We start from the raw sequence: 13,934 nt of genomic DNA, 5'->3' as shown, positions 1-13,934 counted from the left end.
TTCAAACCCACCAGCCACTCCTCGGAAGGAAGATGGGGCATTCTACTTCCGTAGTGATACTGCCTCGGAAACCCAAGGAGGGGTCGCTGTGAGTCGGGTACGACTCCGCAGCACGTAACAACAACAACAACATTGTTATTATTAAGGAGCTCTGGTGGCATAGTGCTTAAGGCATTTGACTGCCAACCAGAAGGTTGGCAGTTCTAAACCCACCAGGCACTCTGCAGAGGGAAGACTGGGCAATCTACTTTCATAAAGATTTACCGCCTTGGAAACCCAAGGGAGGTGGCTATGAGTCGGAATTGACTCGATGGCAGTAAGGTTTTTTTTTTTATTATTATTTGCAAATAATTGTTGCTGATTTAATTTAGAAGATCTCTAATTAGCAAAAATGGTTTGCACTCTACTGCCAACTTAAAGGTTGGTGGTTTGAACTCATTTAGTGGTATTATGGAAGAAGAGCTCTGGAGATCTGCTTCCATTGAGATTACAGCCAAGAAAACCCTAGGGAGCAGCTCTCCTCTGCAACACATGGGGCTGTCATGAGTCAGAATCAACTCAATGGCAAATAACAACAACAACAATTTAATTTATAGATCTGTAGAATTAGAGATGCACCTTTGAGACATCTGATTCAATGTCTATCTTTTATAAATGAGGATACTCATCCAAAGAGGAAAGGGATTTGTTGGACAAACAGCTATTGAATGGCAGGACCAGGCCTAGAAGCCATGACCAAATGCCCAATTATCACTTATAGTTGTACCATACCCACACCCACAAAGGATTCCTGCGGGGTCAGAGATTGACCTGGAAAGCCTTTAGGTTCTGTGGGTAGGATTGTGAGGAGGCAAAGTTACACAGTCCCTGTTCTTCATAGTCTCTAGTGAAGAGGGATCACTGTGTGGTATCTTATTCTTCCTGCAGGCTCTATTCTCTTAGACTTGAAATTTTGTTGTTTTCAAATGCATGTCTCCTCAGACTCAAGATAGGGATTACCTGGAGGGAAGGGATGGGCTTCAACTTGGTTCATGATGTTTATTTAGTGTCATTGAAAAGAGAGTGAGAGAACAAAAGAGCTGAAGCAAAACTGACAGATGGTAGTGGTAGGACTGTGGTGGGAGAATGCAGTGCTGTGCTTTTCTGTAGTTTTTAATTTCTCAGCATAAGTCAGGCACATGTGCAGTTAGTGGGGCAGTTTAAAGATAACTTTATGATAATTGCATACATTACAATAATCGGTCTTTTTTTTTTTTTTAAACTCTTGGGAACTTCAACCTCTTTGAGACTCTGATGAAGCTGATGATTCTTTTTCTGGAAAAACAAGTACTTTCAAAAATATTTACAAAGAAAGATTTATATGAATTGATGTGGAGTTATTTTCTGGATACATTGTTAAGAATGAAAAAAAGAATGTTCAAAAGAGTATCTCTATACACCATCCTTCATATGAGGGTACAGCAAAATGTTCGTGTATCTGTTCTTTTGTGCAAAAGAAACAGGAGGGATAAACCAGCAACTACAGTGCTTGGTTACCTATCTGGAATGGGGGAAGGGGTAGAAAGAAAGGAGTGAAAACAAGGTAGGAGGACATTTCTCCAAGCATGTCTTTTCCCATAGCCTTAACTCTTAAAACCGTGCTGATGTTCCACATATCCCCAAAGTAAAGAAATAATTAAAAGTGATCTCACTGAGGGAAAACCCATTGTTGTCTTTTGCTGTCGTGTTGATTTTGACTTGTAGCAGCCCCAGGTGGCAGAGTAGAACTGCTCCATGGGGTTTTCTTGGCTGTAGTCTTTATGGAAGCAGATTGTCAGGTCTCTTCTTCTGTGGAGCCACTGGATAGGTTCAAACTGTCAACCTTTTGGTTACCAGCTGAGGGCAAACCATTTTGTGTCACCCAGTGTGGTAGTTATGTTTGTGTGTCAAGTTGGCTGGGCCTGGTTGAGTGGCTGAGCAGCTGGTGATAGTTATTCCCCACGATGAGACTGGCAATCAACTCCATGGTGGGATCTACCACAAGCAGCTGAGAAGCTACCTTTGGAATGTGGTCTGCTTTCTGTATATAAGGAGAAGCTTTGAGAATGCTCTGTAGCCTATGGCATGCTTGGATCCTGCATGTAGCTATGTTGTTGCTCAGCAGCCTGCTATGCTCTGCCGACCTTGGGACATACAATGGACTTAAGTTAATGGCCTGCCGTGTGGTTTGGTAACATCGGGACTGTGCCTTTTTATTTGTCAACTTTGGGGTTTATCAGCCTCAGCAGCCTGCAGCTGTCTGAGTGAAGAAACACCTCTAGCTCCAGTGGGCCAGGAGCAGGAGACAGAGCTGGACCCTAAGGTTGAGGGGCTTTCACCCAGTCCCTAGAGCCTGGCACTTTGAACTTGGACTTAAAGCCTCCAAATTGTAAGAATAAACTCCTGTTTATTAAGGCCATCACATTTGTGGTGTATTCTTGTCAGAGCAGCACTAGGTAACCAGAACACCCAGGGACTGTGGGAGAACCCATACTGGAGTACAAACAGTTACAAATGAACCTTTTAGAAATGAATAACATAACCACACTGAACGGCAAGGAAGAAAAGACTTAATTTAAGTACCTGGAAAACAGTATTTTGTCCCTGGGTAGTATAAACAATGAAGGCGCCACTACTAGCTGAAAGGTTGGTGGTTTGAACCCACCCAGAGGCACCTTAGAGGACAGGCCTGGCAGTCTGCTTTTGAAAGGTCACAGCTTTGAAAACCCTATGGTGCACAGTTCTATACTAGCACACAGGCTGTTGCCAGGAGTGAGAATTGACTCAACAGCAGCTAAGAGTAAACAACAAAAGGAGTAAAGACAAAGAACGCTATACAAATACTGTACTGTAGTCTGTTAAGAAATTTATTATGCACGGAGGTATAGGTTAGCAGTTCTGAAATTAAGTTATGTGTATCCAAAGACTGAACAAACAAATAAATACATTGTAGACAATGAGAGCTGGGTTTCTCTCTATCTGAGAAAGAAGTTACAAATCAGAAAAGGGGGCTGCACTCTGTGAAGCTGGATTGGAATTTGCCTGTATGAACTCATGGCTTTTAATATATATGGTGTTGTTGTTGTTGTTGTTGTTGTTGTTATGTGCCCTCGAGTCGGACCTGACTCATAGCGACCCCTCCTTGGGTTTCTGAGGCAGTATCACTACAGAAGTAGATTGCTTCATCTTCCTTCCGAGGAGTGGCTGGTGGGTTTGAACCACCAGCCTCCTGGTTAGCAGTCAAGTGCACTATGCTACCAGAGCTCCCTAATATATATGTAGAGAAACCAAAAATCAAACCCATTGCTGTTGAGTCAGTTTCAACTCATGGTGACCCCATGAATTACAGAGTGGAACTGCCCCATAGGGTTTTCTTAGCTGTAATCTTTATAGAAGCAGATTGCCAGGCCTTATGCGGTGCCACTGGGTGGGTTCACACTGCCAGCCTTTAGGTTAGTGGTTAAAGACAAATGGTTCGTGCCACCCAGAGACCCATATACAGGCATACCTTGGAAATATTGCAAGTTTGGTTCCAAAAAACCAAAACTAAACTCACTGCTGTTGACACAGATTCAACTCATAGTGACCCCACCTTGGGTTTCTGAGATGGTATCACTATGGAAGTAGATTGCCCAACCTTCCTTCCGAGGAGTGACTGGTGGGTTTGAAACACCAGCTTTCTGGTTAGCAGTCAAATGCCTTAGGTACTACGCCACCAGAGCCAGACCACCACGATAAAGCGAATGTCATAATACAGTGAATCACATGAATTATTTTGGTTTCTCAGTGCATATAAAAGTTAGATTTACACTGTACTGTAGTCTATTAGAGTGGCGTAGTGCCCAAGGCATGTGACTGCTAACCAGAAGGTTGGTGGTTCAAATTCACCAGCCACTCTGCGGAAGGAAGACTGGACAGTCTACTTCCATAAAGATTTACTACTTCGGAAACCCAAAGAGGATCACTGTGAGTTGGAATCCACTTGATGGCAGTGAGTTTGTTTTTTTTGGTTTTGTAGACTATTAAATGTGCAATAACATTATGAAAAAGCTTGAAATATTGTGATAATTACCAGAATGTGACACAGAGATGCAAAGTGAGCACGTGCTGTTGGAAAAGTAGTGCTGATAGACTTGCTTGATGCCACATTGCTACAGACCTTCAATTTGTAAAAAAACAAAACAAAACTCAAATCTGCAAAGTGCAGTAAAGCAAAGCCCAAGTAAATGAGATATGCCTGTATGTAGATAGATACAGGAAGAAAGGTAGATATGTATGTATGTGCAGTTAGTATACATACATGTATTTTCTAGTTCTGTCTGTTAAGAAGGTCTAGAAGTGATGATAATCCCTATAGCAATGAGCATAATTGGTACCTGTTGTTGTTGTTTGTTGTTATGTGCCGTGGAGTCGGCCCCGACTCATAGCGACCCCTCCTTGGGTTTCCGAGGCAGTATCACTACGGAAGTAGGATTGCCCAACCTTCCTTCCGAGGAGTGGCTAGTTTTTAAATACTATTCTCCAGTGAAAGGAACCAGGGCTTTTGGGAGAAATGACTGATTCCAGGACTGGAGCAGGAAAAATACAGTAGACTGGAATATCTTGTGATGCCAGAAAGTTAGGAAGTGCTCCAAAAAGAAATGGAAGCATATTGAAAGAACATAGGAACCAAACTAAAGGAGTTTCCCAATGGCCAAATTTGGAACACTTAGAACATCAAAATAAATAATGGTAGTATTGGACTATATAACTCAAAGCATAAAATACATGCCTATGAGTTATACTGATATAAATAATTCAAGACAGAATTAAATGGGAAGAAGGGCCAGCTCTTCTGTCCAGAATTCCATTAACAGATGTCAAAGAGATGAGGAGATCACCAACTGGCGAATACCATAGTAATAATTGTTGCAGACAGGGCCCTCTGATGGATGCTAAAATTAGTAGGGTAAGTTTGAGAAGAAATAAGATACTAGATTTTTTCCAAGATGTGAATTACAAATAGAAAAATGGTAACCTTATAGTAGAGAAATCACAGATACTACCCTAACCAAGTGATTAAAGTTAATACCACTAGTAATTAAAACATAAATACCATGAACTGCCAGAAGAACAAACAAATCTGTCTTAGAATAAGGACAGCCAGAATACTCCTTAGAAGTGAGAATGTCCAGAGTTCATTTCTTCATACTTTAGTCATGTTGTTGGGAGGGACCAGTCCCTAGAGAAGGGTATCATGCTTGGTAAAGCAGAGGGTCAGCAAAAAAGGGGAAGACCTTTAACAAGATGGATTGACATAAACCAAAACCAAACTCACTGCTGTCGAGTCGGCCCCGACTCATAGTGACCCCTCCTTGCGTTTCCAAGGTGGTATCACTACGGAAGTAGATTGCCCAACCTTCCTTCCGAGGAGTGGCTGGTGGGTTTGAACCACCAGCCTTCTGGTTAGCAGTCAAATGCCTTAGGCACTATGCCACCAGAGCTCCCTGCAATATTGAGTTCAAGCACAGCAACGACTGTGAGGATGACTTACGGCCAGGCGGTGTTTCATTCTGTTTACATAGGGTCGCTGTGGGTTGGGACTGACTCAGTGGCACCTAACAACAGCAACAACCACTTCCTAATATGATTCCCTGTAATGAGCACAACCTCTTCTGTGGTATTCTTGCTAAAAAATGCCTAACCTTAATCTAATCAGGAAAGAACATTGGACACATCCACTGAAACGTCTTTGCAAAATAAACAGACAGCTACTCTAAAAAGTGTCAAGAATATAAAAGACTGAGGAGCTGTCTCAGAGTAAAGGAGGCTAAAGAGACACGTCAGCTTAATGTAGTGTGGGGTCCTGGATTGGATCCTGAACCAGAAAAAGACATTAGTGGGAAAACTGGTAAAATTGGAGTAAAGTTTGTAGTTTAGTTTAAAAAACGCTCTGGTGGCACAGTGGTTAAGGTATTTGGCTGCTAACCAGAAGGTTGGTGGTTCAAACCTACCAGCTTCTCTATGGGAGAAGGATGAGGCACTCTGCTTCTGTAAAGATTTACTTTCTTGGAAACCCTATAGGGCAGTTCTCCTCTGTCCTATAGGATCACTATGTGTTGGAATCGACTCTATGGTGGTGTTTTTTTCCCTCCCTGTAGTTAATAGTACAATGTTAATTTCTAGTTTTGGTAAGTGTACTATGATTATTTAAGTTGTTAAGGGAAGCTAGGTAAAGAAATTATGGGAACTTTTTCATAATTTTGCAACTTCTCTGTAGGCCTAAAATTATTTCAAATAACTTTACACAATTAGGGGAGGAAAGTGCATAGATCACCCTGAAACCCCTCTTCTACAGCAGTGATCAGCACACTTTTCCTGTAAAGATCTAGAAAGTAATTATTTTGGGCTTTGCAAGTAGTACAGTCTCTATAGCAAGCTCACCTCTGCCTTCTAGTATGAAAGCAGCCATAGACCATACATAAAGGAGTGGGCATGGCTGTGACCCTGTTCCAGAGAATGTCTGAGTTTTAGATGGTCAACTAGGTGTATTTTGCTTGTTTAGTTCTTTGTTTTAGCCGTTTACAGAGCAGATCTTATTGAGTTACGTGAGAAAGAGAGTTGCAGCTAAGAGAGTTGTACCCTGTAGCTTTGACAGCATGTTCTCCTTGATGAAATTTTAGAATTGCAGATTTGGAGAGAGATGGCTTATTTTGCCTCTTGTCTGGATTGTCTTTGTGTGTGTGTGTCTATTCAGTATAATGATATGTGCTGTGGACTTTGCAGCTGGATGGACCTGGAATAGAAAACTAGCTTTTTACTCTTTCTAGCTGTAGGACCTTAGACAAGTCACTTAATGTCTCTGAGTCTCTATTAACTCATATGTAAAATAGTAATAGCCTTATTAGCTATGGGGATGGAATTTCACATGGCTTACTTAGAAAACCAAATCAAACCCACTGCCACTGAGTCAGTTCTGACTCATGGTGACCCCATGGGGCTTCCAAGGCTGTAAATCTTTATGGAAGTAGATTGCGTCATCTTCCTCCCACGGAGCAGCTGGTGGGTTTGAAGTACCGACCTCTGGTTAGCAGCCAAATGCTTTACCCACTATGCTACCAGAGCTCCTTTATCCACTTAAAAGAAAGGAGATATTGCATATTTCTTTAGAGGAAAAGGGAGAAGATCAAGTTGGGAGTCTGTTTTTGGTTTAGGACCACAGCCTGAGGATTGTAGTTGTCGCACTCAGGAAGACCTCCGCGTGGATGGCCGTGGCTGCGAGGACTACAGGTGCATCGAAGTGGAAACTGACGTGGTATCCAACACCAGTGGGTCTGCCAGGGTCAAGCTGGTGAGTAGAGAGTGGTCATAATCCATGGTCACGTGGAGGAGTGGGGTGGTCCTAGGTGACCTCTGCAGGCCTTTGGTATATATATGTTGCTGTTGTTATGTGCCGTTGAGGGTTATGTGCTGTCGAGTCGGCCCTGACTCATAGCGACCTCTCCTTGGGTTTCTGAGGCATTATCACTACATAAGTAGGATTGCCCAACCTTCCTTCCAAGGAGTAGCTGGTGGGTTTGAACCACCAGCCTTCTGGTTAGCAGTCAAGTAGTTAGGCACTATGCCACCAGAGCTCCTTGGAGTATATATAGCTCCTGGGAAAACCTAGACCCAAGCCAAACTCAGGGAAGAGGCCTGTCTAGATCTGAAGGAGCTGTTATCTCCTCAAGGGGTCACCTTCTTAGGTCTAGCACTGCTCCTGAGCGTGTCTATCTGGGAGAGGAGGAGCGTGTTGGGTGTTTGGCAACCTGCCCTGAGTGAAGACCCTTCTTGTGTGTGTCTACACAGGGCCACACGGACATCTTGGTGGGAGTGAAAGCAGAAATGGGGACGCCGAAGCTGGACAAACCAAATGAAGGCTACTTAGAGTTCTTTGTTGATTGGTCAGTACTATGCAGATGTCTTTAAAGAAAAATGATTTAAAAGATGAAAATTGCAAAAATGAACCTCTGTTTTCCTGTTGAGCCCACTTTTATTTCTTATTAATTTAAAATAGACATGATTCATCCAGTCAACAGGTATTTATCAAGTTTCTTCTATGTGCCAGGCAGATAAGGGACACAAAGAGGTCTTACTTCTAGTCCTGCCTAACTACCTGACCCTTGCTAGTCCTCACTTTCCCTATCTGAAAAAAGAAGACATCTACCTGGCAGCCTGGCATATGGTTATTAAGAGGGTTAAATGAAATGTTGGGTGTTACTGTGCTTTGAAAATTAACAAATGTGGCAAGGATCATTTGGTCTAAAATGCCCATTTCTCTTCCTGCTCTAGATTCCTGCTCAGAAAACTATTCATGACTTGCTTGCCAGAGTGCGGCTCACGGCCAACCAAGTAGCCTCTAATAAGCCAGAAGATAAGAGTGGCCACTAGGCAGACAGTGTATGTGCTGAGAAAAGCCAAGACTCGCTAGTCTTTGTAGACAGACAGCCTTGAACTGGAATCACACCTCTTTCTCTTGCTAGCTGTGTGCCATCAAGCAAGTTACTCAGTCTCTCTGTACCTAAATTTCTTCATGTAAACAATGAGGATAATATTGTGATGATAAGGAAATGAAATAATGGTAACAGAGCACCTAGTACTGGTGACTAGCTCCCAGTGGGCTTTCAATGAATACCAGCTAACTCCTCATTACCTCCCTGTTCTAGGGATTGAGGTTTCTTGGGTTGCTGGCCTGGTCCCATCTTCTATCTGTAACCTTGTCTCTATCCAAGTGGTGACAATAGGCTTCCCTGAGATAGATAAGATCTCTAGGCTCATTCTTGGTGCATATATATGATATTCCTGGTGTATTGGGAGTTGCCAAGACCACTTCCCACAATTAGAGATTTGCTAGGATTCAGCATGTATATTACATACATACATGTTACAGCAACAAAAATGCAGACACGTGGATGCAGTATTTCTGCCCAGGAAGCCCATTAGAGACTAAATGCCCAAGGTTTTTATTGGAGGCTAGATAAGGTCCCTGGATGGTGCAAGCAATTTGCATTTGATTTCACTAACCAAAGGGTTGGCAGTTCAAACCTACCCAGTGGTCCCATGGAAGAAAGGCTTGGCAATCTGCTTACAGCCAAGAAAACCATATGGAGCAGTTCTGCTCTGTAACACATGGACTTGCTGTGAGTTGGAATTGACTTGACTGCAACAGGATTGGGTGGTTTGTTTTTTTTTTACCCCCTTGGTTATATAGCTACCTACTGCCTAGCATTTACCAAAATTCCAAACTCCCAGAAGGAAGGCAGGCGTTCATCATAAACCGTAATGTTTGCACAGTCTAGCTACAGTAGAACACCCTTATCAGTTAACTGTTGATGAGGAACACTCAGGTTTCCAGATGCCAGCCAAGGCCAAACTTGCAAGCATGCCTTTCTAAGACCTCAGGTCTGCTCTGTCAACCTTTTTCTGCATGGATGCTCACCCACATTGATGTAGTCTTTTTCCAGATAAAGAAGTAGATCCTCTCAATACTCCTATGAGATAGGTATTATCATCTGTGCCATTTTAGAGATGACAGATAGAGCTCAGAGAGGGTGACTTTCCCAGGGTCACACAGCAATGGCAGCAACCAACTCTAAATCTTTACTCTTTCTGCTCATGCGGCCCGCAGAGCCCAGCTTTAAAGGGGAGTTTTGCTTAGTGGTCCTGTGTATCCATTTTCATCTTCCTGGCCAATTGTCAGCCCTTTTCTGCCTTCTGCTCTGGCTGCCTACTTTCTTTTCCTGGTTTTACTTGCTGCTTTCACTAGTCTAGACTGAGCTGTAATGGTGTAATTGACTCATCCTTTAAGTTACTATAGATGATGGTGACCTCGTTTAGGACCTCAGCTTATCCCTTCCTTTGCTGTTGTTAGATGCCATGAAGTCAGCTCCAACTCATAGCAACCCTGTGTGCAACAGAACAAAACAATGCCTGGTCCTGCACCATCCTCACAGTCCTTGGTGTGCATGAGCTCATTGTTGCAGCCATTGTATCAGTCTATCTCATTGAGGGTCTTCCCCTTTTTCACTGACCCTCTACTTTACCAAGTATGATATCCTCCTCCAGGGACTGGTCCCTTCTGAAAACATGACCAGAGTATGTGAGACAAAGTCTGGCCATTCTCACTTCTAAGGAGCATCCTGGCTGTACTTCTAGGACAGATTTGTTCATTTTTCTGGCAGTTTGTGGTATTTTCAGTATTCTATGCCAACACCACAATTCAAATACATCAGTTCTTCTCCTTTGCTGTTGGAAGAAGCAAAATGCCTCTTCTGGCTTCTACCTGTCTAATTCAATGCAGTAAGAAGTCACTGAGGGGCAGACATCATGTATGAGGAGGTGTCACTTGCTTACCTTTTCTTCTCTTTCATTATCTTGTGCCTCATTCGTCTCAGGTGGACCAAAGACAGACAGCCCAACCACACCAAAGAGAGAGTGTTGCACTAGGTGTTTGTTTCAAGGATAGGTTTCTTTGTGACTGTGTGTGTGGCCTATCACATGACTCCAGGTTATCTTCCACCCTTGTGCCTTTCTCTAGTTGTAAAGAGTGGGTGACTCTAGGGTGAGGGAAGCCTCTAGGCTACCTCTTCCCAGAATCTGACTTCTAGGAGCAGGTACCCTCCTGACTGAGAGTAGCTGCCTATTGGTCTCTTCTTCCTCTTTGTAAGTCCCAAAAGGACCCCCAGTGGCCCAGGAGCTCCAGTTCCCAAGTAGATTGGAATCTATCTATCAAGGTAAATGGTCCCAAGGGGCACGGCACATTTTAGCTTCTTTAAGTGACTCAGTGCGTGCCATCAGCCCAGCATGGGGACTCACCATGATAGTTTCACAAAACCCTATTTTCCTGTAGGGATGGGAGAGTTTCATCAGCACCAGGGGCCACCTCTTGAGTCATCAGGGAGCGACTCTTAGTTACACCAAACAAATAAACCTTTTTGTTCTGATGCAGTGATTATAAATGCCTTCTGGGCACCTATGCATGTGCCCAGCAATAAGCTCCCCCACCACCACCACCATGGGGCCTCTGCAGTCATTCAGGGCACTTGCCCATCCACAGGCTGAAACACAGTTGGCACCCACTGGGAGGAAAGTAATTGACGAGGGGCTCCTCCTGCCAGTCTGAGCCCAGCTTGATTTAACTGCTTATCAGCAGCTTCCAGGTTTTAATTATTTATATTCCCACTGGTCGAGAGGTCTTGGAAAATGAATTGCTTTTCTGCTAACTCATTTCACTTCAGTTTTGTCTACTAGGAATGAAAATATGTGGAGCCTGAGGCAGACACTCCCTTCCACCCCCGTAATTTTCCCTGTGTCTTGGGGATGATGAAAAATCTTGATAGACATCTTACAGCCCTTTGCAAAGGGTACCTGGCTGCATGGATCCTGATTTCCATGCCCAGAAGGCAAATAAAAACTTTGGATTCCTGAGTTCTGCTTCACGGATGCCTGCACTTTTATAAACTGATGGCAAAATCTGGACCTTGTAACTCCTGACTTGTTCCTTTGGTTTGCTTGTTGTGGCCTGAGAGTTTTAAAACAAAACAAAAAAGCCCTAGAGTCAGTTCTGGGACTACAGCCTGAGAGTAGGCCATTTAAAATGATGTTTTTAAACTATGAGAAAAGGTGATTTCCCTTCAAAGCCCCACAAACCAAAAAAACCAAACTCACTGCCGCTGAGTCGGTCCCGACTCGTAGCAACCCCTCCTTGGGTTTCCGAGGCAGTATTTTGGGAGCTCTGGTAGCATAGTGGCTAAGACACTTGCCTGCTAACCAGACGGCTGGCGGTTCAAACCCACCAGCCACTCCTCGGAAGGAAGGTTGGGCAATCCTACTTCCGTAGTGATACTGCCTCGGAAACCCAAGGAGGGGTCGCTATGAGTCGGGGCGGCACATAACAACAACAACAACAACATTTCTATGGAAATAGATTGCCCAGTCTTCCTTCCGAGGAGTGGCTGGTGGGTTTGAACTGCCAGCCTTCTAGTTAGCAGTCAAATACCTTAGGCACTACACCATCAGAAGAAGGAATAATTTTAGGGAACTCTGGTAGCCTAGTGCCTAAGGCACTTGACTGCTAACCAGAAGGCTGGTGGTTCACACCCACCAGCCACTCCTGGGAAGGAAGGTTGGGCAGTCTACTTCTGTAGTGATACCATCTCGGAAACCCAAGGAGGGGTCACTATGAGTCAGGTTGGAGTCAATGGCACATAACAACAATAACAACTGGTCACCACTAGGTGGCGGTCCATCAAGTCACTCAGTTCTCCGATCACTGTGTTGTTTGTTTTAGGACAGGTTTTAGAAAGACTTGGATTTTTAACAAGGGGAGTTGAGAATGTATTCATTCATGGGCATTTTAGTGTACTTGGCATTTGCCACTTCTCTTTGGGATCTTAACTGAAAATCTTTTCAGTGTGATCACTTGTATTTTGCACTAATGTTGAACCGACCAGAGGCATGGAGCCCAGCATTTGTGGGTGGAGCCACTCACTCTCTGTTCCTTTTCTGCTTAGTGCTGCTTAGCAGGGGCACTGTTCTTAGCTGATGGAGCTGAAGGTGGGGGCAAAAAACAGGCAACTTGCAGAAGCCACTGGAGGCTAGCCACACTGTGCAAGTCTTCAGAGCTGAGGAGATAACTGTCCTAGAAACTTCAAACAAGGGCTTGCACTGAAAATCAGTGCAGAATGTGCCACTGTTCCTGGACCCGTTTATAAGGGAGCTTTGGTGGGCTCGGAAATGAGCACTGTGTACACAGGGGAAGCAGATCCTGAGACTTGGTAGATGACGAGTAGAGGGGAAGGCCCTGAGTTAGCCCTGCCCCAGGTACCCACTAAATCACTTATTCTGCTGCAAGCCTGGCCTGCCACTAAGGCTCCACAGATTTACAGTCCAGATTGATTGTGGGGGAAGCAACAATGAGAATAATGTCTGGAGTCACATTCCAGGTAGACGTGGCCTTGATCTCACACTTCTTGTTGTTGTTGTTATGTGCCCTGGAGTCAGACCCCGACTCATAGTGACCCCTCCTTGGGTTTCTGAGGCAGTATCGCTACGGATAGTAGATTGCCCCATCTTCCTTCCAAGGAGTGGCTGGTGGGTTTGAACCACCAGCCTTCTGGTTAGCAGTCAAATGCTTTAGGCACTATGCTACTGATGTTTAAACTGAAGATTGTTGCAGGCTGGAGGAGTGGGGTGGAGGTGCTGAGTCAGGAAGGGTGGAGACCTGGGAGGGGCAGCATTCCCAGGAGCTTTATTAGTTTATCCAGTTCAGTGAGTGATTTCCCATAGCCCTGGAAGTGGGGCTCATGCTAGGTCGTGCTTCGTGAAAGCTTTGTTGTTTTTTTTTTCCTCCCCCCCACAGAAAGCATTCGGTTTTATGCCAAAAAATAAAAAAGAAATAATAACTGTGAGCACCCTTATTAAAAGAATATATTGTCATGTATATGAGCAGGGGTCTAGGATTACCAATCTCTGTTCTGTCTCTCTCTTTAAACTTTGTACTTAACAGAAAAGATTTGATTTAGGACTGTAACCTTTAGAGAGGAGCCCTGGTGGTACAGTAGTTAAATACTTGGCTGCTGACCAAAAAGTCAGCAGTTTGAACCCACCAGCTGCTCAGTGGGAGAAGGATGTAGCAGTCTGCTTCCATAAACATTACAGCTTTAGAAACCCTATGGGGCAGTTCTACTCTGTCCTGTAGGGTCGCTATGAATTAGAATCAACTGTCTGAAATGGATTTTTTTTTTTTTTTTTTAAACCTTCATCAAGCCTTGGAGCTAAATGACCTTGCTTGGTCTGCATTCCTTGACTCCAGCATTTGTGGACTTAGTGATAAGTCCCAGACCAGAGCACCCATTCATGACCTTAGGGCAAAAGACAAGCCTAAGGAAAGCTAACCT

The 13,934-nt window shown here is 44.0% G+C and overlaps 1 protein-coding gene across 1 annotated transcript in view; it reads left to right on the top strand.

Moving 5' to 3' along the window:
* Positions 1 to 13,934, top strand: part of EXOSC7 (exosome component 7) — a 76,094-nt gene that overhangs the window by 25,585 nt on the left and 36,575 nt on the right. Inside the window, exons 3-4 of the mRNA XM_007949700.2 lie at positions 7,247 to 7,348; positions 7,846 to 7,940. Of these exons, the coding sequence (XP_007947891.2) occupies positions 7,247 to 7,348; positions 7,846 to 7,940 (197 nt within the window). The remainder of the gene's footprint in view (positions 1 to 7,246; positions 7,349 to 7,845; positions 7,941 to 13,934) is intronic.

This window comes from Orycteropus afer, unplaced genomic scaffold (assembly GCF_000298275.1).
Source record: "Orycteropus afer afer isolate SDZICR_OR568_19922 unplaced genomic scaffold, OryAfe1.0 scaffold00250, whole genome shotgun sequence".
NCBI lineage: Eukaryota > Metazoa > Chordata > Mammalia > Tubulidentata > Orycteropodidae > Orycteropus > Orycteropus afer.
This window is presented reverse-complemented; position numbering and strand designations above follow the sequence as displayed.